The following is a 22,869-nucleotide window of genomic DNA, read 5'->3' as shown; positions in this document are numbered from 1 at the left end:
GTATAATGTGTCATATTCAGGTGACTGACAGTTTAGAAATATTTCTGCATTCACATAGCAGGATGAATATGCAAACGTGCTTAATTACAGGATTTCAAGTTGCTATAGATAAACCTGTAATTGTACTGGCTAATTGTGCTCTGGTTAACCTGGAAATTAAGTTCCATTTTAGATGTGATGCAGGTTGGTTAGAAAGCATTGTGAGTGAATAAGTGAGTAATCCTTTTTTGAGAGATTTTTGGTCACTTTGGGCAAGCTTTATAAAAACATACTCTCATATATGTAAATAAATAGTAACATGTTCTTCACATTTTGCATCAATTCAATGGATAAATAAGCTTTTCTAATCATTCATGCATCTGGACAAAAAATATGCAGATGTTTTGTGTTTGGAGAGATTTGGGGACTGTTTTGGGAAAATGCATGTGGAATTTGAATACCTGTCGATATCTTAACCAGATTTTGTACAAAAGTTGTACACAAATATAAAGTAGATCTGGGTTGGTCTTTGACTTAGAAACTGATATATTCAGTGCTAAACTATAAAAACGGCATTTTGTAATTTTTTTTTGTAATTTTTGTATTTTAGTGTATCGTTTGTGTACACTGTATATATATGCTCTGATATAAATCTGTCTCAAATATCTGAATGGTACAAGCCTCTTCATTAATTTAAGTCTTCAACCATCTGTGTCTAGTAAATCGTTTTTGAGATATTGACACTTTTATAGGACAAGTACAAAATAGTTGAAATTGCCTTCTAGCGGGGCAAAGTGGAAAGGGTTAAAACCATTTTACCAAACACTGTATGGGTACTATGGATACTGTACAAAATCTGACCCTGTGACTGAAGGTTGTAGTCAGGAGTGAGCACAAATAAGGAGGTCGTTTTCGCAAGAAGGCCTTATAAAGAAAGATGTACCAGTGGTTTATTCTCTGTCTGTGCAGTGAAGACAGCCCAACTCTCTTATACAGATTACAGTGATAGCTGCAAAAACGTGCTACTGAAATAAATCTCCAGGCTCCATGGAAAACAGAATCTAACATTCATGGTCAGAATCTGATGATGTATTATCATGCATGGATAGAGTGTCAACATAATCAATAACTGAAAGAAATGTCGCTGAATTAATTATTTTCTTTCACTAAAATAAAAACAAGATTTGTTTCTAAAATACAAACCCATTTTCACCCGAGTTTGTAAGACACTATGTGATCTGTAAAAGACAACTTCAAGGATAAAACCAAGATATTTAAGTATGGACACTTTCTCAATTGGCTTGTCACTTAAGGTAGCAATCTGTTTTTCCCCCACAGCTACCTTCCTATATAGAGGGTATATCTAGTCCTTGACAGAGACTGTAGACAATGAAATACTTATTCCAAATTTTAACAGAAAAATGTCAGGACTTAATTGTGTGTCAGTTGTATGAATATATCTAGGCCTATAGGACATGTATGTCTCACAAGGTCGACCTTCACAGCGGCTTTCACGTCACTGCATTGCCATAAATTAAATATGACGCATAATATTTTATCCTCAATGCTAGCTTGTCGCAGAGGAAATGTTATATTGAGCACGAGAGATTAATTATGAAATCACATTAAAACCTCTGAACAATTCAACTATAAAGCCCGCTTTTAAACGTTGTGTCTTTTCAGAAAAGCATATTCGCCTTTAAGCGTAAAAGCATCTTCTGACGTAGTCTTTACCTTCATTTCCACGTTCCCAGCGAGTAGATACCGAATAATACGCCGTTCAACCAATCTGTAGCTCGCAGAGGTTTCGTCACTTTGAAACACTGGGAATGAACAGCTCGAATTACCTCATCCGCGGAAAACCCGCCACTAATGTCCCTGCTGTTTAACTCGGCATGCACGGTCGAGCGTAACCCTCATTTTACGTCCAATAGTAAAACGGACACGGGCTTTGGGAAATTATTCTGACGTCCTTTTGCTTCTCGCGACTGAGGCCCCAGTCTGTTTTGTCAAACTGCCTTTCAGTGAAAACTCTCAAGATGCTTCGGTTTAGCGTATGGATATGGAATGCCATTTCCGTAATTTGAATGAATTGAACCCAGAATCTGGATGGTACGGCAGTCATCCTCGGGCGGCGATTCTCCAGGAAACCCATATTATATATTGCCTGGATTGACAAAGGATCACACAAACGCAAATCAATGAAGATTTTGAAGCTTTTCCTGAAGAAAGGAGCGCATATGCTGCAGTGTCTTTGTGGAAAGCGATCGAAGCCGACTACAAGCACCAGCGGTGAGGCATTATATCGCATGCTTTCTTTTGAACATTGAAACTGTTCGCTGTATTGGTCGCTGAGATTCGTGTAAGCACTCGCGACACTGCTGCGGTACGTTTTCCCAAATGTCTCTCAACGCTGAATCAGCCGGCTGTGACGGCGGCGGCAAACATGAAGACGAAACTATCAATTCTGGCATGTTTTGAAAGGATACATGCCAATGGTTACATGGGTAGCCTACAAAGTGTTCACTGTCACGTGTCTTCACTGGCTGGATGGATAGGTCATAAATGTTCCCCCTGACGACAAAGCGCAGCTGTAAGTTCACCCAGAGCCGTCAGAAAGTAGCCTCAAAACTTCTGTTAGTTCATGGTATTGAATGTCCATGAACAAACAGAGTTTGAGATATTATGCGTTGTGCTCTTGTAATTGGCTGTAATTGGAATATTGCGTGCTTAGTGTGCAGCCTCTTTAGAGGCCTAAACGGTTTCAAATATACCGTTCCATTTCGCGATCATTTCGCTAATCACAGTATAGGCATACACAAATATTAAAACCTCTAAAGCCTGAAACATAGGGTAGTAAATGCACATTTGGGTTTCGGTGCTCTTGCTTATTGAGAGGCGTGCGTATGCTTAAGTGGGTATGCCTACATGTGTGTTAATGCGTAAACTTGTGGATGTGTGTGAGGGTGTGAGGGTGTGTGGATGTGATGAGCGTAGCAGGGATATTTAGCACCTTGGAGAGCAACCTTGCAAGGAGCTCGAACTTCTGGCGATTTTTTCCTTGAAGACAATATTGTACAACAATAATTACCTATAACTTTTTGTTAAGCCTTTAACTTGTACATTAAGAATAGATTTTTTTTTAGTTTTTCTTTTAATTTTTACTGAGTTTTTAAAACCATCTGTTATATACAGTTTTTGATCTACAACCCTCAACTATCTGATTTTGTTGGCTATTGGTAAAATTAAATGTCAAGATCCAAGCAAACGATATCATCAGTTGATATGAAAAGCTTAAAATCTCACGTTTAGATTTGTTTTGTTGTTGTTCTTTTCATAAAGAAAAAATATATCTATAGTAGCGCTGTGTTACTGATTCTGAATATCTATAGTTATGCACTTGTATTCTGATTGTGCGTCATTCTCGTGTGATTGATTCTCAAACAGCACTTTTTTGAGTTCAGCTCTGCGTCTATGTCTCAAGGGCATAGTCACTAGGCATTCACATGTACCTGACCTAATCCAGAGGACAGAGTGGCTTACACACAGTGAGTCACAGAGGAGTCTGAGTGGGTAAAAGTGCACTCTTCTGACAGTCAGAGTCTCTGTACAGTTTAGAGAGAATCTCAGTGTGAGTTGGCTGCTGAGTTAGTCAGACAAGTATCTGCTGAAGTGGTCCACTTTGGTTGTACCTTGCTGTGAATCTTGGTAGCCAATAGTGAGGTCATCTGACATTGGAGTCACAGTGCAGTCTCCTGGGAGTCAGAGTCAGGCTGCTGAGGAACACAGAGGAGTGAAGAATGCAGAAGGCATCGGGTCACAGTGTATTCTGATCTGTGTGTGAAATTGTTCTAGCTGATCCATGTGCAAGCTATAACTCTGTTTGGCACATTAGCTTGTGCAATCTTTCCTGAGTATATGCTCTCCCACAAACCTTAAAACAGGAACTGTTTTGTTTTACAGAGAGTGAAAGAATGTATGGGGACATAAATGCATGAAATTTAAGCTCAGTTAAGATTTGACTGTTCATTACTGGGAAACTGATAATTTTTTTCAGTATGTTTCTTTACATTGTAAGCCAATATTCACAAAGATAGTTATCATGATAATCTGCACTGTTGTCTGGACAAGTAGGAGTACAACATACTCTGAGCAAAGGGTTTCTGCAGAATCGTGACAATACACCCCCTATATACACTCACTGAACACTTTATTAGGTAGACCTGTACACCAGCTTGGTAATGCAAATATTTAATCAGCCAATCATGTGGCAGCAACTAATACATAAAAGTCATGGTCAAGATATTCAGCTGTTTTTCAGACCAAATGTCAGAATGGGGAAGAAATGTGATCTAAGTGACTTTGATCATGGAATGATTGTTTGTGCCAGAAAGGGTGGTTTGAGTATCTCAGAAACAGCTGCTCTTCTTGGACTTTCACACACAACAGTCTGTCTCTAGAGTTTGCTGAGAATGGTGCAAAAAACTAACAACATCCAGTAAGCAGCTGTTCTGAAGGCAAGAGAGGTCAGAGGGGAAGGGTCAGACTGGTCGAAGCTGACAGGAAGGTGACAGTAACACAAATAACCGCACATTATAACAGTGGTACGCAGAAGAGCATCGCTGAACACACAATGCATCAAACCTCTAAGTGGATAGGCAGCAGAAGACTTAATAAGTCTACAACACAAGTCTAATTAATACCTAATAAAGTGCTCAGTGAGTGTATGTATATTCATGTATGTATAGTCATATTTATGATTTGTGTTGTTTACGTGGTACAGTATATATAATGTACACACACACACACAAACATACACGTAACATCATTAACGTGTATGTGTGTAGAGTGTAGTGTACTTTCATGAAACCACAAAGACAAAAAATAAAAAAAGGCAAGTTTCACAAAACATGTCTCTCATCTGGTGCCTTTTCACTGAGCACCAAAATGGAGATTTATCTAAATGGGATACAAATCCCATTTGCAAGTGTATTCTACTTTTTTATCCGAAGCAGTTTTATTGTTTATTTTCAGTATGGGTAACTGTGATATGTTTTATCTTTTCCAAAGGAAATGTTCATTTTTCTTCTGATTTAGTATTTGTGCAGCAGAGAGACCAGAGTGAACAGGAGAAATGCAGCTAGCTCTCCACTGATGTTCTGGACTGCAGAAATTCATTATTCATAAATCCCCACAGTGGAAGGCTATTTTTAGTATCTTGACCTTGATTTAAGAAAAGCCATTTGTTTGTTCAAAAGTGTCATTTTTATCAAATGCAGATGTAAATGGATTAAAATGATTGCTTCAGTTATGAGAGCATTAGTGGTTTTCTGGGGAATTATGCTGTGCAAACAGACACTTTGGAGGGAAAAAAGTGGTCTGGGTGGTCTGTGAGCATGTGAGTATATTAGTATTTTGAGAATGGTGCTGTGTGTGTGTGTTGTCAATGCAATAAATATCCTGAATGTCATATTTACTTTATTAATCTTTCTACATGTTCTGCATCTTTGACAGAATAAACATTAAACTAGGCTAACTGTGCATATAATTGCTTTGTTGTTCAATTGTTTTGTTTTCATTTCTGTTATCAATCATTGTCATTCTGATGTGATATTCTACCCTTCTATTTTATTCTCGTGCTGTACACTCAGTGACTACTTTAGTAGGTAGACCTGTACTCCGGCTTAAAGCAAATATTTAATTAGCCAATCACGTGGATAGGCTACAGCAGCAGAAGACCGATAAGTCTAAAAAATAAATCTAATAAAGTGCTCACTGAGTGTCTATCTATGAAATTTCACCCAACCACTTCTCAATGCTTCTGTCTGCAATTTGTGGTCTGAGCATAGACAATGATTCATTGGTAATTATGTTCAGATGGTGCCCTCTGCTGGTAAAACAAAATATTGTCTACCTATCCTTCATAATACAAATTTCGTGCCTGACAATTCTTGTATGATTTCTGCATTGTGATGAAGAAACGACTGACTACAAGGGAATTTAAGTTTTAAAAAATGATGAATGTTGTGGATGTTTACTGCTGTTGCAGAAGGCATGTCAGATTGCTCTCTTCTGTAAAAAAGTAGAGGAGGAGTGTTTGGCACTCCAACCAGAACAACACACCTTCACTGACATAGTATACCACAGGAAAACTGCCATCTTATCCTGAAAAGGTCAATATAGCAAATAATAATTGCAGACGAACACATAAGTTTGCTCGACTAGAATATGCTGTTATATCAACATGAAATACTGCAGTTTGATTATGTGTGTGCTCAGAAATCCACCCACAAAAGCTGTAGGTAATATGTTTGGTGATGGTGAGGGTTCATCATGTCACTTGAATCTTTATCTAGTGCCACTAGTGGAAATGCATTTAATACAGTACATTTTATGTTCTTAAATATCATAATATTAGTACCGAATGTTTGATTGGTAGATGACAATTGAATGGACAGATGAATAGTTCAGTGAAAAGTCGACCGTGAGTGATTGGTATAAATAAAAGATTTGACATCTGCCACGCAATCTCTTGTAGCTGCCATGCATGCTGAATTATCGGAGATATCTTTAGATTCTTTTTATAAATACAGTTATATTTTACATTCGTGAATTTTGCATGAGGGAAATATCTAAATTAGTGATTTGTTTTCTGCGATGTGCATGCACATAAATCATTCAACACACTTTCGCTCTCAGTGCATTAGCAGTGTGTGTGTGTGTATGTGTGTGTGGGGGAGTGGGTCTTTCTATTGCAGAGGTGTACTCAGAGAGGGCATCTCTGAACTGGGAGCTGTGGGTGGGAGGAATCTCTGTTTGGGTAGTATAGCAGGGTACCTCTGTATTGAAGAGATCTGTACTTTATAATACCTATTTTTTTGGATGTGTGGGTCTCATGTTATTTGTTTTAAACTCTGGACAGGGCCCTGGCTCTATGTGGGCCGTCTCTTAGAGGAATGGGCTGTTGCGTGATCTGACTGGTTTGCCTCTTGCTCAGTGTGAATGGACTGCCAGTGGAACTATTTGTAGATTAGCCATCCTTAAATCTAATCATTCTGGAGATAATCGAAAAATGGGCATCCATCACACAATAGTTGTAAGAGTGCATTGATCCCTTCTCATCTGTCCATCATGGGCTTTATATTTATCAAAGACGGTAATGTTACATTACTGATTGCTGTGCGAAACTATTAGCTACCAATCAAATATAATTTAAAAAATCAAATGATTAATTTCTCAGATAAAACACGTAATTCCTGTTCACATTTGCATAATCGATGTTATTCACAGCGCTATGAATGTTGTAGTGCAAGAAAAGTTGGGGTTTGGCTAGGTGCCACAAACTCTAAACATCTATGGAGACTGATCTGCATCACTGTAGGCTAATAAGTAACACTGATGGATTACTGAGGCCACGCGCGACGTCTCATTGGCTGTTTGACAGCTTGAAATGGCGGGGTGTGTGGGGTAGGTTCTCTTCGTATGGCTGTTTTACTTTGAGGGACAGCCGTGAGCTTCTGTTTTAATGCCGCAGCTCGCTCCGTTAGAAACGTCCCCGCCCTCCTCACGCCCTCTCTGCCTCTAAGAATTTCTCATCCAAACCTCAATCACGTAGGATTGCGTAGCGAGAGAAAAGGCAGCCGGGCAGCAAGGCACTCATTTGGCTCAGTGAGAAGGACCGATTCCTTCAACTGCTTTTGAAATGAATATTTTTATTTTATTTTAGTGGTTTATAGGAAAATGGAAATATTGAACATTTTCATAATTTTGTGAAGAGATTTTACGTGGAAAACGAATATATTCTAATCACTGAAATAAAAAAATTGACGCTACTCTTGAACATATTCATGAAAGATGCTCTGTGGCTCAGACTGGCGACTCGCGCTTCGAGTCTCGAAAAGCAATGCAGCAACTGTGCGCTGGGCTGAGCTGGCAGTTGCCTCGCGGTCCGCTTGACAGGTGTTTGCGGTTGAACTTTAAAAGTTGTAAAGCGATGAATTTGACAACAAGGTTGCCAGTAGACTGTTGAATACAAAAATTAAGTAGCTTTCCCCAGGAGAAGTCTAAGTTTTAGGATTGAATTGCGCCCATATGCAAGTTCGGTAACATCGTTTTAGAAATGCACCTACATGATAATTCAGAATGGAATGCGTTTTATTAAGGATCGTTTCTGTATTCATAATTGTGTGGACGTCATGCAATAACCGACGAGGGCATATAGTTTTACATAACTAGCTACATGCGTTTTCCGCGTCCCCTCTCACTCTCAAACTACTGAAATACAGAACACTGCCTTCATACAATGAAGAGGATACCGCGTATATCACCGGGGTAGTGTGGAAATGTTATTGTCCTGCCATTTGACAGCTCCGAGAAGATGATACATTTTTCAGATTCGGATTCCTCACCTTGGAAATTTTACGCGCGAGGATAACTACAAGCAACCGCAATCTACAGCACCCGTCGTACAGTTTTTCCTATTATTGCGCGCAGTCACTGCATCTGCCTCTGTGGAACACCTCAGCCCGCGGGGAGATGGCAGCGGCGATCGCCAGCTCTCTGATCCGACAGAAACGCCAAGCTAGGGAGGCCAACAACGACAACGACCGGGTTTCCACTTCTAAACGCCGCACCAGTCCTAGTAAAGACCCCCGCTCTCTGTGTGACAGGCATATTTTTGGCGTTTTCGGCAAAGTTCGCTTCTGCAGGGCAAAGAAAAAAACAGTTCGGCGGAGACCAGGTCAGTGATTGAATTTTAGATCTCCCCGAAGTGAATTCGTTAGCCCCAGGGTGATCTCTTTTCTGGCAAAGCCCCCCCCTGTTTCGTTATTCACCTGCTGTTTTCTATCAAGTCGACCAAAAACACCAAAAACTATCACTTCAAATATATCCTGTGATATGAACGTTGTTTTATTATAGTATTGTTCCTGTCAATATCTGTTTATCAGAGATGTACAGATGGCCCTTTCACCCTAGCACACATCTTTATTGAATTCTTTATCACAGTATAAAACATGCACTATATAAACAGAGAAACATCACCTCTGCAGCGCACCAACATGTCAATTATCGACTGGTCACTTTCAGGGTGTTTTCAATCTGTGTGGGCGTAGAATTAGATTGGTTGCTCTGTTTATATCAGTGAACCATACCCCAGTGCAGACACTTTGTGGATGTGGTTTTGGCGCACAGAAAAGGGGCTGCAGCTCATTTCAGAGTTATGGATAGTGGGGTTTCAGCTGTCTGGCAGAGTGAGTGCGGTGTCCATGTTTTTATCATATATCTGAGCTGTGATCAAGGACAGGCCCCTGAGATCTGCCTCAGGTCCTCCACTTCAGGTGCTGAGGGCTGGAATGACTGACATGGCAACGCTGCACTGGACTCTCTGAAACATGCTGTTGTTCTTCCTCACTGTAAGACGCCTCCTCCAGCCCTTCACAGGTGTGTCGTGAGGGTGTCAGGCTAGGTCAGCAGCCGAGTTTCTGTCCGTGTGCTGTGCCAGTCGTCTCCTCCCCACCTCCCTCCCCCTGTGGGACTCCTCCCGTACACAGGAGCAGACCACCGGCTTGCTGTAATGCTGTTACCCTGACCCTACTTTTCATTTCATTCTTAAATTATCTCAGTGAAGCAGGCTAAGACTGGCGTGGCTCCCATAGCTTCTGCGTGTTGTTGTCAAATGTGTTGATTGCAGGAGTATAGATTCATGCCCTCATTTCACAGATATTATCGCATTTAACAGTAAAATCAAACATGACATTTGTACAGATATCTTTCCTTTGCACTGAAAATTTAAGGAAGCCATATGTACTCCCATGTTTACTCGAGCTGTACAGGCATGCATGTGTTTCTAAACTCACACACAAACACATATACACACACACGCACACACACAGAAACAAAAATACAATACTCGGGAAGTCGGGGTCTCAATGTGCAGTTATTGTGCAGCAGCAAAGCCTGTGGGTGTTGAGCACTCACTGGTGGTGAAGGGCTCAGTAGTGGAGCTGAAGGTTGGGGCTGCTGTCACATCAGACACTGTAAGCATATATCTGTCAGCTCAGACTGCCCTGAACCAGTACCAGCCCCACATGAAGCGACAGCATTCGGCTATTTCAAGCCAAGTCAATGAAGGAGATGTCAGGACTGGTCACAGCCAGTGGTCTGAATGTGAAAGTTATACTCTGCCATGTCAACTGATTCTTGTGCGTTATGCTTGGCCGGTTGGCTGAATTTGGGAGTTACATTGAGCAGAGAGGGGTGAAGGGGACCTGAGGACACCCTGCAGGGAACTGTTCTTCTCCTGTGAGGGTCTAAGCCTCACCTCACCTGTGAAAAACCTACACTTGGACCCACCCCTTCTTACTAACACATATTTTTGTACTGCAGGCTCTATCTACCTCCTTCTAATTGATGGTTATATTCTGTGTTTTCGTATGTGTGTGTGTTTGTGTGTGTGTGTGTGTCTGTTGTACTTGTGACTGTGCTGTGTCTCTGAGTATGCAGTATGTGTGATAAATTGATATGGTTGTGACTGACATCTGTGTGACACTGATACAGTGTGTCTACAGTATGTGACACTGATGTGTGTATGCGTATGTATGTGAATGCATGTGTAACTGATTCGCTCTGTGTTTGATTATGGATGACGGTTGTGAAGAGGCGCAGAGTCTGATCCTGGTGTTGTTGTGTTTCAGAGCCGCAGCTGAAAGGCATCGTGACCCGACTGTTCAGCCAGCAAGGCTTCTACCTGCAGATGCTGCCAGACGGCACCATTGACGGGTGCAAGGACGAGAACAGCGACTACAGTGAGTCAGGGGAACTCTAATTCCCAGCATGCACCATGTCCACAATTCATCAGGAAGTTGATGACATGGCTGCCATAACAACATCATAGAATACATGCATTGCTCTATATTCTTCTCACTACAAGTGTGTGTGGGTGTGTGTTTAAGTAAGACAAGCACAGAGTTACATTGTACTGATATTCAAAATCTCACTGTCAGTTGACAAAGTTCCAAAATCATAATCATAATGAAAAGAATAAATGACAACGTTCCACCTGTCAGACCTGACATTAATGCTGGTACTCCTGTGACTCACAGACCCAATGCATCTGCCGGCTGCTCGCACATCTCTTTCACAAGCACCCGTCCTGTCCTGCCTCCTACCACCTGAGCTGCAGATTAATAACTCAGTCAGATGCGTGGAATCTGTTTCCTATCGCCCTATGCAGCATCAGTTATCCGTCTCATATTCTCCTCTTCCTGACTTCCTTAGCTGAAATAAGTTACTATTAATATAATTTCTTCCTCATGAGTGAAGGTGTTGTTTAGCACCATGAAATTTGGGAGCTGGGAGATGTCAGCTGATGAGGCGAAAGATCCGTCAGTCAGTTCCTCATTAGAAATGAGTCACAGCTATAGACTGTAGAGAAATATGGAAGTGTATGTGACGTCACCTTCACTGGTTTCTATGGGCTTGTGAAAAGCCTTTGTGACACTGTGGAAGTGAAAGTTTTGGGCGCTGCCACGTTGTGCAAAGACTGCCAGAGACTGTGCAGTAGGGAAAAGGGGGACCCTGATATGTTCGTTAGTCCGGGGTGTCCACTAAGCGCGTGAGATACACTGACTCAGCAGTAATGCAAACTGTCCCTGATTGTCCACAAAATATTGTCCAAATAACACAATAGCTTAACAAATCAGGAAATGGAGAGACATTAGACAAAGATAAAAAACACCTTTTGTGACTGCATTTTTGGGAAAAAATGATTGACTTCGTATTTTACTGTTATCATTGACTTACATTGAAACGGGTGGCTGGAGGCAGTGAACAACGTCCCTCGACAAGACTAGGAAGGAAGCCTGAAAAACAAAGGGCGCCGAATGCAGGGAGACCTGGGGGGGCAGGTGTGGGGTGGGCTACAACCGCACATGGCTCTAGTAAATGTTGAGGGTCCAGCTCATTGTCAGACTCTTCTGTGGAATTGGGCCATGCTGTGAGAATGGAGTTAACGAAACAGATGAAGACATACAGCAGCTTCCACAGCTCAGCAAATGAACAATAACCTCTTCTTCTTGCCCAAAATGAGTCACTCTCCCCATCCATCGCTGAGAGCTGTGAGAGAGGACAGAGGAAGCCAGCCCAATACGAACATGGCTTCCACACTTGTCTCTTCAGCTTTACATGGAAGGAACACGACAGAATAACTCTTTTATGAGTTCTCCCTGTTCTGGTTGCTGAGATGTTTCTGGCTGGAGGTGTTGTAGGAGTACAGTGGGATGGTAGAATAGAGGGGAGAGTGTGTGTTGCGGTTGCTGAGAGGTTTCTGGCTGGAGGTGTTGTAGGAGTACAGTGGGATGGTAGATTAGAGGAGTGTGTGTTGCGGTTGCTGAGATGTTTCTGGCTGGAGGTGTTGTAGGAGTACAGTGGGATGGTAGAATAGAGGGGAGAGTGTGTGTTGCGGTTGCTGAGAGGTTTCTGGCTGGAGGTGTTGTAGGAGTACAGTGGGATGGTAGATTAGAGGAGAGTGTGTGTTGCGGTTGAATGCTTTATGGGGGAAGGAGGAGCAATAGCGGGCGTGCTGCTGCCTGGGGCTGTTTCGGGAGGAGATCTTCTCCCACTCACACCGGGGGATTTCTCCTCTCATCTCATCCACTCTTTTCTATCTTGATCGATTACATCATAGCTCTATTTATCTGCCAGGCCCACACAAGAGCACGCAACCTGCTTATCCCTCTACAGATTACTAGGGAATTTTACCTCTATTTGAAACTATTTTATAATTATGGGACATTCCTTCTTAGAAATGTACAGGGATATGTGTTGGATTGGTTTGGGTTCTCAGGAATCTGCTGCTTGGGTTCTGGGAGTTCCAGTGTGAGGCAGGAGAATGTCCGATGAGAGGGGTAGAGAGACAGAAAGGAGAGAGTCAACAGACTGAGACTTTTGTTTTATGGCCACAGCTCTATAGTGACCCTGTTTTCATTAGTTTTCCAGCAAAATTCAATCTCTGATTATATAATATAAAAAGCAAATATCCATAAACTAAACCCCCACCATGATTACCTTGGAAGTGTAATACTACTACTACAAAAAAGATGATGATGATGATGATGATTATTATTATTATTGTTATTATTATTAAATACAATTTCCCCTGTGCCATGATTCCCCTGTCCCAGTTCTCTGAAATGTTCTGGGAGCCCACTCTTTTGTAGAGGCCTGTTGACAGAACCTCTTCACATTCTATATTTGCACACATTTCAACCCACGCTTGGAGTAAGATCCCTCTGGAAAGAAATGGTCCATAATGCAACAGTATAGTGGGCTGACAGGAGCTGAAGCCTGGGTGTGTGACTGATCCAGCACTGGCTGTGTACCTGCCAACAAACAGCCACCTCCAGAGCCCCACATCACAAGTGCCTCACACCATCCTACTCCTGCCAGCCGAATGGTTATGTCTACCTAATGCTAGGAGATTCATCTAGCGGTTTCAGCGAAAATCAGTGATTCAATGCTATAACATGGTCATTTTTCATCTTTGATCATTTCACAAGCGAGATTCAAAGAAAATATATTTTGCTAGGCTGTTTACCATAACTAGGATAGACAAATCTTTTATGTAATAAACTAAAGTATGCAGGATATAAAGAAATCTTCTACTCATTTAAACTGAGCCAATTTTGCACGCTGCGTTCACCTTTTGCATTGACAGAATGGTGGGATATGAAGACAGGAAGTACAGTATGTGTGCTTGTACACAGGCAGTGTTCAGCAGGCAGTGTAGCGGATGGGGATCACTGCGAGAGGAGTTTGGACACAGCACTCGTCCTTTCACTCATCCCATTTTACATCTTCTCAGCTTGCATCAAATGTATTTACATTTGTATGGTGTGTTTGCAAGATTTTCATTCATTTTCTGTCCCACAAAATAATTCATTAGTATTGCTTTTGATCCTCAGATATGTTTCTGCATAGATTGTGACGCATGCAGGAGATGACCGGACGGGTGTGACGGTGGCAGGGTGCAGGTGTGTGACGGCGCGTTGTGTTTTTCAGCCCTGTTTAACCTGATCCCGGTAGGACTGCGGGTGGTGGCCATCCAGGGAGTGAAGGCTGGCCTCTATGCAGCCATGAACGGAGAGGGGTTCATGTACACCTCAGTAAGACCTGCGTTCCTCCTCCCAGTGTGTGTGTGTGTGTGTGTGTGAGTGAGTGTGTGTGTGTGTGTGTGTGTGTGTGAGTGTGTGTAAGAGTGTGAGTGTGTGCGTGTGTGTGTATGGGTGTGTGTGCAAGTGTGTGAGTGTGATTTTGTGGTGAAATTGTGATTTAGCTATGTGCATGTCTGTACGTATGTCACAATGTCTGGAAGTGTGTCTTATACTTTTATTTTTATAACATTTATGGCCATGTTGGCCTTACGGCAGCACGTGTGTTGAAGTGTATTGCTGTCAGGGTGCAGTGGTGTCTGTACAGGGTTGTACTCATAGGTTGACCCTGCTGATGCGTGGCTGTGTCAGTGCAGCACTGTTGCAGTAAGGCCGTTAGTAAAGGTTTGCGTTGGTTGTGGTGTTACCTTTCTCAGTACACATTACCTCAGGTCTAATCCTTCACATGGGGGTAACCACACTGTGGAGGATTTTAAGCCTTTACTGTGTTTGCTGAACAATTATTTTCTGTTGGCTGGTCAAACTGGACCTACCTGACTGTGCTGTTCCTTTAATGGAGGTATGAGAGATTGGTGCCATTAGTGGCCCTGGAGAAAGACATATGTGAAGCTTAGAATTAGAGCCCATTAGGAGGTAATTCATTTTCTCTTAATTCAGCCTGCTTAGCCTTTTACAGTACCCCTTTAAACTCCACATTAAAACACAAAACACACTGTGGTTGGTTTTTAATCATTTAAATGTTTTCCTGTTAAGTGGAGAATCATGGATGCAGTCAACTGAATGTAAACAGCTGATAATGGGGAATTATTTTTTGAATTAGAGTAACGAGATTGTCCGCTCCCAGGTGGGATTTTAACCTCAGCATTCGTTTAAACATTCGCATTTTAACATTCGTTCAAAGATTTTTGTGAGACAAACGCGTTACCAGTCAGCTAAAGAATTTCCTTTTGAATTTGAGGGTTACGTCATCAGGGAGCATTGTCGCGGTAACCTGCTACGAGCCTTCGTTTTCTTAGCGAACTAGCCGAGTTAACCCTGCTTCACTAGAACGATTCTGTATCTTGTGAAAACATGGAAATGAAGTTGTTTATAATTACGTGTCTAACGGTAAGTTGTCCGCTTCCATTAACTGTCGCCACTGGCACTGCTGCTCACGTGCTTGTCACAGAGGGAGGCGGGGCGTCACAGCCTCTCTACGCTCAGGTGCTGCTTCCCGGGGCTATTTTAGAAGTGTGCTCAAATTGACATGTAAATCCCAGAGAGTCGTCGCAGGAAGGGATAGATAGACTATACATAGGCATGAACTTGCTGCTCCAAATTCACCATTAGCGTTACAGCTGAGGTGTACTGGGGCGGTAATATGTGTGATAAAATACACACAGAAAGGTATTGCTCTGACCAATGGCCATTTCATGAATCGTTATGGCTGAGTCAAACATCTATTGGTAATCAAAGAGTGCTGACAAGAGGGCAGGTGCTTGACAATGTAAAATAGACTAACTCTAAGAAAGGGCTCATTAGTGATAAACCTCTAACCTGGAATCCCCTGTATCTTAATGATTGTAGAGAGACAGGCACAGACATAGCGGTACTGGTGTTTTGACATTATTTGACTTCTTTAGAGTACTAAGAGCTGACTTCTACTTTGGTACACACATCCATTATGCCTGTGTGCTCTATTAAGTTGCTTTACATATTTCATATCTTCTTGAGAGCTGGCAGAAAGTTAACGTTTTATTTTTGTTGAAATAATGCAAGTATCTTGGGTGACGATGTCCCCAAAAGAGGGAAAAATTTGATTGCTGGGTTTTAGGAGTATATTTGAATGGATACCATAATATTCTCTAGTATAATGTCAATAATTTACACTCGCGGCAAAACTTTAAGAAAACAAACAAAAATCAAAATAAAAAATATTTAAAAGTAAAGTGGAATAAAAACATCATTCACTCCCTTAGGAGCAGGGGTGTCATGTGTAAACTTCAAATATGACCCTCCCTCACATAGTTTGACAGGTTATCTCATGAAGAAATGATCTGTGTATCATCTGTGTAGTGTCATCTGTGTAGTGTCATATTCTTATTATAGACAGTGGCTTTATGTTCTGCTGTTTGAAGGCAGTGCAGCATAACAGTTAGGGAACTGGATGTGTGACTCCTGAAGGCCTCCCAGGCTGTATAACATTCACATTGACAGTTCCCCCTCCCCTCCCTTCCTGCTGCATATTATTCTACCAATACTTTCTCAGAGGTATTCGCTGTGTTTGGAAATTCAGCTACCATATTGGGTAAATGATATTCGGAATCAGTACTGATGCCAATGTATTGTACATTTATGTAATTCCTATTTGAATAGCAAATTTTACTAAACAAAATGTTATTCAAATTCAGAACGGTGTGAAGTTCTTTAGGATGGAGAAAATGATGACCATGGTAAAGTGTGCAACTGGAGGTTTAGATTGAGAACAGTAATGACAGCCTATGTCCTGCTGAAGTCTCTGTGCCCAAGCCAACAGCATAGCTCTGGAGCAAGCCAGTAAAATTCAAACAGCTTTATTTCCACAGAAAAAACCTACCTGGCAATGCCTGTACACAAGAAATAAGGGCAGTGATCACAGTGTGGAAATATTACTAATATTAAGAATCCATAGATTGTAAATCTAAGTAATATCATAACTCTTCTGGCCCTCCACAGTCTCTGGGGTGTATCAGTGGCCATTCACTGTCCTCCAGGCTATGGAGGGCAGCCAATAGGTAGCTGGTTTCCCCAAAGATGACTCAGAGGATCTGATAGGCTTTGAAATATGTGGCTTATTTATTGATCACAGGAAAGTGTGTATATCTAATTTCATTTTAAATGGCACCTTTGCGGAGTAAGCTCTGTATTGTTCCCCTGGAGATGATTGTGAGAATAAATGAAACGGTCGCTGTTTCTATAATATCCTGTCAACAAAAGAAACAAAACAAAACAAAAAAACACCTCATGTGGTCACTGTTATTATTTATTGCAGTTATTTCGCTGACACTTTTATCCAAAGCGACTTACAGTTAATGAGACTAAGCAGTTGTCAATTCCTCCTGGAACAATATGGTGTTAAGGGCCTTGACAACAGCTCAACAACTGTGGCTACAGTGGGGCTTGAACCACTAATCTTCTGGGTCCCAGTAGGCTGTGTGCCTTTTTCAAGTAAGTCACAAGTAATTTCACCTTTGGCTTGGAGTTCACATTTCTGTGCAAATCGGAGGGTACTGCCAGGATCATGACTTTTAATTAGTCTAGAAGTGTGGCGTAAGAACTCTCAGTGGACACTCAACAAATGAACAGACCGAGCAGATCAGTTATGTATGGAACCCATTGGTCAGTAACACAGGGAAACAATGCAGTGGTCTTTTGAAGTTATGACACCACTGTGCTGAGTCAGACTGCAGCACCCCCTCGTAAATGAAAAAATCAACTTGTGCCTTCTTCCACCAGCAGTCTCTGAGGGACAACCTGCTCCAGCTCTTCTGACAGGAGCTCTGAGAGACATGCAGGAGCCATATGTGAAATACGTCTTCACCTGCGTCTGTCTTCTGTCTTGTTGCAAATGCTTTTCCACTGTGTTTGAGTTCCCTCAGCAGTGTTCTCCTTGTGGTTGTAACAGTGCGGTCTGTCTAAAGACTGATTTATAAATTATGCATTTTCAACTGAAAAGCGTGTTGTACAACACTTTTTCTCAGTATCACGCACCTGCAGAATTTTGTGATGTCGCGGACACAGTCATGTAAACATCAACTGGCATCTTGTTACCATAGATACAACAGAACCCTCATTGCAGACCTTTGCCTAAGTATAAATGCAAAACACTGTGAGACACTTTTATTTGAGTCACAGGACAATTATCGCAAGGTTTGTGCGACGAGTATAAATCAGGCTTGAGTCTGTATCTGTGTGCTGGGCTGCCTTGTCTGAAGGATGGAAGGTTAAAGTTCAGAGTTTTGTTCCCCAAGAGGACAACAGCCAGTTTGTGGCCACTTGTGGCTTCCACACTGACATTACTCAGGGGAGTAGGGGTATGACATCACTGGAATGGAATGGAATAGAATGGAATGGAATGGAATGGAATAGCTTTATTGTCATTGCACAGTACAGAGCAACGAAATTACAGTTGACAGTTTCATCCCGTCCAAGAAACATACAGAGGCCATTTCGTGGCCAACATGGGGAGGGAGACAGGAGCAGGAGAACTATCATTAGATAAGAAAGAAACAATGGGGGGAGAAAAAAATACAACTCCCCAAACTGGGCTCCTTTATGGGGGCCCAGTGTGGGATTAGGAAAAAAAACCTCGGCTCATAAGCAAACAATTAAACATCACAACAAGAAAACTCGAGACATGCACATTTTGGTATTGGGAAAGGTCTCAGGGAGGAGAGGTGTCACAGGTCAGACACTGACGTCAGAGTGATATCACCTGTCCCCAAATTCACGCTGTGGGGAACTCCTGCCCCTATTTTTACAGTCACCTGCGTTGATGTTACAGGCGTGTTTCACAGTTTGACGGCTGTGGTGTTTTTTCCACCTGACAGAGCTTCGCCCCTCAGCACTATAGATAGTTCAGTCTGTACTCCTGTTCAGACCCTGCCCTGTATAGTTTGCAAGCCATTGATTTAGTGGAGCCTAGTCTGCTAAATTGGCGCTGTCCAGCCATCATAGAGCTCCCATTGACCCCTTCCCCTCACCAGGAGGGACAGGGAGACTGACACTCACCTTCTATCTTTGGAATGAGAGTGATCGTCACTGCTTTGTCAGCCCCATGCAGATTGTATATACAGTACTGTGCAAAAGTCTTAGGCACCCTAGACTTATTTTCATTTTTTTGTGCGTGTTAGTATAAAATAACACATTTGAGATTTCCAAATATTCATTTCCGTTCTGGTTCCTCAGTTGTGGAATGACTTGCCTACCACTGTCAGGACAGCAGAATCCCTCCCCCTATTTCGACTCAAAACCCACCTTTCAAACTCTACCTTAGTCCTCCCTCCTGATTTCCCCTGCCCCTCCTTTCTGATATCCCTATCCTTGTCTAACCCCCCCCCCCCAAAAAAATTAAAAAATAAAATAAAATTTGCACTTATGATGACGACTATGTTTAGAACAGCATTCCATTTGTGTTTTCCTAGTTTTGGATGTGATGCTTTGACTTGTGGTAGAACCTATGCACTTGTAAGTCGCTTTAGATTAAAAGCGTCTGCCAAATGACAAAAATGTAAATGTAAATGTAAATGTTGGTGGTTGAAGTTGGTGTGTTCAACACCGAAGGACTGAAGGAGCTCACTGTGAATAGACTGTCCTCCATTATTTAGTGCACTCTAACTGACCTACTTTACTGTTCTGACACTCGCTGTAGTTTGATAGCATTCACCTTACGAAGAGATGAATTCAGAGGACCATTAGACCCACCCACCATTATCTGCACATATACCCCTGCTCCCCACACTCCTACCCAACCCTTGCAGCCTTATCCCTGCCCCCCATACCCCTCTAAACACCTAGCCAACCCCTGCTCCCTACACACCCTGTATCCCTGTGCAGATATCACGACATACAGTTCTTATCCCTTCCATTGGCACATTACCTCTGTCTATTAAAGTTCTAACACCCTCACCTTCAGAATAATTAAGTATGAAACTCAAAACTAGGTGGAGCTCCTAAAATAGGTTTATTAGGTGTCTATCTGTTTCACAAAACCTGTGCCCAAATGTAAAGTGCAGGAGAGTATGTGATTTTAATTCCACATTTATGGCCGCTTTATCTTCTGAACTCTGGCTGAATTGGGATAGAATTTTATTTTTTATTTTATTAGATTTGATTTACTCTTTGCAGGGTTTTATTCTTTGAACAGGCTCCAATGTATTCTTAACCTTCAAGATAAACCCTGAGAAACTGGTGTCTCGGTGCTTCTTTCCCCTCTCCTTACTAAGAAGAAATACACAGTTCACTTCCACAGTCACTCAAATTCTAAATGGTAAATGGTTGGCATTTATATAGCGCCTTTATCCAAAGCGCTGTACAATTGATGCTTCTCATCCACCCATTCATACACACACTCACGCACTCACACACCGACGGCGATTGGCTGCCATGCAAGGCGCCGACCAGCTCGCCAGGAGCATTTGGGGGTTAGGTGTCTTGCTCAGGGACACTTCGACACAGCCCGGGCGGGGGATCGAACCGGCAACCCTCCGACTGCCAGACGACTGCTCTTACTGCCTGAGCCATGTCACCCCAAATTCTCAAACATGAGGAAAGCTGGATGGGGGAAATAAATCTGATTTCTTAAATCACACAAAATAATATACCATTCCAACATAAATGGTTTTATTCACACTGGCTAAAATACATTATTCCTAATACCTATTAAACACCCAGGTCAGATCAACCTGTCAACCTATTTTCCACTTGAGCAGCTGTGATCTGAAGCTGCTTATTGCTCTGCAAGTGACACTACTACTTGAGGTGGAACGTTAAAGGGTGAGTTAGTACTTCCTGTTGACTTCCTGTCACTGCGGTGAGGCTGCTACCACCACATGTTTGGCTCGCTCTGCTAACCTACACATGGATATGCAGCTACTGCTCCTGTTGGAGGAGGCTGTCACTGAGCCCAGATAACCACACTGCACACACTACAGCTGTGAACTGTTTCCTGAGATACACCTATCTGTGCATCGCTTTCTCGTGGTATGTGTGTCTGTGTGTGTGTGTGTGTATGCATCTGTGTGTGTGTGTGTATATGTCTGTGTGTGTGTGTGTTTGAGTGTGTGTGTATGTGTGTCTGTGTGTGTGTGGGTGGGTGTATGTGTCTGTGTGAGTGTGTGTGTGTGTGTGTGTGTGTGTGTGTGTGTGTGGGTGTGTGCGTCTGTGTGTGTTCTGTAGGTAGCATGCCTGAATACTGCCTTAGCTCTTTGGAATCCCAGTCATTCTAACAATAACATTCGATGGATGTCCAACCTCCAATGGACAACTGTATGTGCTGAAAATATCTAATGTAACATTCCGGGGATAGTCTGGAAGCAGGACGTGTGTCTCTCAGGTTGGTGGATCGATCAGGTTTACTGTCAGTCTGACTGTGCACTATGTAAAGGCATTGTAGGTATCTGCTTCAACTGAAACAGTATTTCCCAGCCCACCCAACTACTAGAGCCAGCTTTCCCACTGGGCTTCAGCTATAAGAACAGAAAAACAATTATCTGCATGGGTGGATCAAGTACAGTGTGTAACAGTGTCAAAATGTCACACCAATAAACCTCTCCATTTAAAGCAGGTCTACAAGTGAATTCTGTGGGGTTCTGACACTCACTGACAATTTTAACCAAGTGCTCCACACCATATCAATGATGATTTTTTTTGCGTAGAATCTGTCTTTCTCTCTCTCTTAATCTGACAGAATCTATTCTGTCTGATTAAAGCGTGTTAGAATGACTGGAACTATAGAGAAGTACCAGGAGAAAAGACTAACCAACTGGGACTCAAGCCCATGACCCTCTGGGTACTAAGCACAGCTCCGTTGGCTCAGAGCCCCAGCAGGGTCTGGGGAGGATGCAGTCAGGTGATTGACAGCTGTGTTGGCAGTGAAGGGTTTGGAACACAGCCTGAGTGCTGTCATTGTGGGAGGGGCCTGTAACCATGGCGCTGCTCTCTGGGTCCCTGTGTAGATCTTGCCTGGGTTTCTCATTCTCCTGCACTTATGTAATCTTTATGTAACATTATATTCCTGCTGGTATTCTCAGAGTCAGCTCATCACCACCCCTGCTGAGAGACTTAAGATGGGTAAAGGGGGTGAGTTTAGGATTTTGAGTGCAGAAGAGGCGAAGTGATTATCATACCAACCCTAAATGACTGTCACTCGACACCTATCTGACAGGTTTGTACACGTCATTTATTTCACACTGTGGCAGAGCAATCGATGAGAAAAACAACGTTGATTCTGGTGTGCGCTCTATCATGGGCCTCTCTTTCAGCTTCAGTGGGGGGTGGGGGGGACTGTTCACTGGCTTGTTACTTTCAGAAATAGAGCAGTGGTGCTATTTCCAACTCATCTAAAAATGCATTGCAATCAGCAACTCTGGTGTATTGTGGGGCTCCACTGGGATAACCACCTCAGAACATGCTCTCTCATAGCTCTGTGTCACGCAATTCAAACAACTCTATCTTTCCCCCTGTTTCCCAGGATGTGTTCACTGCAGAGTGTAAGTTCAAGGAGTCTGTGTTTGAGAATTACTACGTCATCTACTCATCCACGGTGTACCGGCAGCATGAGTCTGGCAGAGCCTGGTTCCTGGGCCTTACCAAGGATGGTCAGGTGATGAAGGGGAACCGGGTTAAGAAGACCAAGCCTTGCTCACATTTTGTTCCCAGACCTATTGAAGGTAAGACTCATATCATATACTTATGACAGGTGCATTTGTCAGATGAAAGGAAATATAGTAAAATGATCTGTGTAACTTCCACCCCACTCTGTGGCCCTTCCCCAGGGTAACTCAATATTCCTGACCCTGACTCCAAAAACAAAATGTACACAGTCATGCTGCTAAACTTTTGTCTGAGAATGACCTACCAGTGTCTAAATGTTGATGACAGTGAAGGCACCAGTACATACAAGACTCTCAGAAACCTTTACATTTGATGAAAAAGCATTGCGGCTCATCATGGGTCCAATCAGGACTCCCCACCCCCCACCCCT

The 22,869-nt window shown here is 42.5% G+C and overlaps 1 protein-coding gene across 2 annotated transcripts in view; it reads left to right on the top strand.

Annotated features, from left to right (window-relative positions):
* LOC133108014 (fibroblast growth factor 12-like) overlaps nucleotides 1-22,869 on the top strand; it is a 47,389-nt gene that overhangs the window by 22,301 nt on the left and 2,219 nt on the right. For both annotated transcript variants that reach the window (XM_061217417.1, XM_061217416.1), the window contains exons 2-4: nucleotides 10,674-10,784; nucleotides 14,038-14,141; nucleotides 22,357-22,555. In XM_061217417.1, the coding sequence (XP_061073401.1) occupies nucleotides 10,674-10,784; nucleotides 14,038-14,141; nucleotides 22,357-22,555 (414 nt within the window). The remainder of the gene's footprint in view (nucleotides 1-10,673; nucleotides 10,785-14,037; nucleotides 14,142-22,356; nucleotides 22,556-22,869) is intronic.

The sequence above is a fragment of the Conger conger genome, chromosome 13, assembly GCF_963514075.1.
Source record: "Conger conger chromosome 13, fConCon1.1, whole genome shotgun sequence".
Classification (NCBI taxonomy): Eukaryota; Metazoa; Chordata; class Actinopteri; order Anguilliformes; family Congridae; genus Conger; species Conger conger.
Note: the sequence above shows the minus strand (reverse complement) of the source record. Positions and strands in the feature narration are given on the sequence as shown.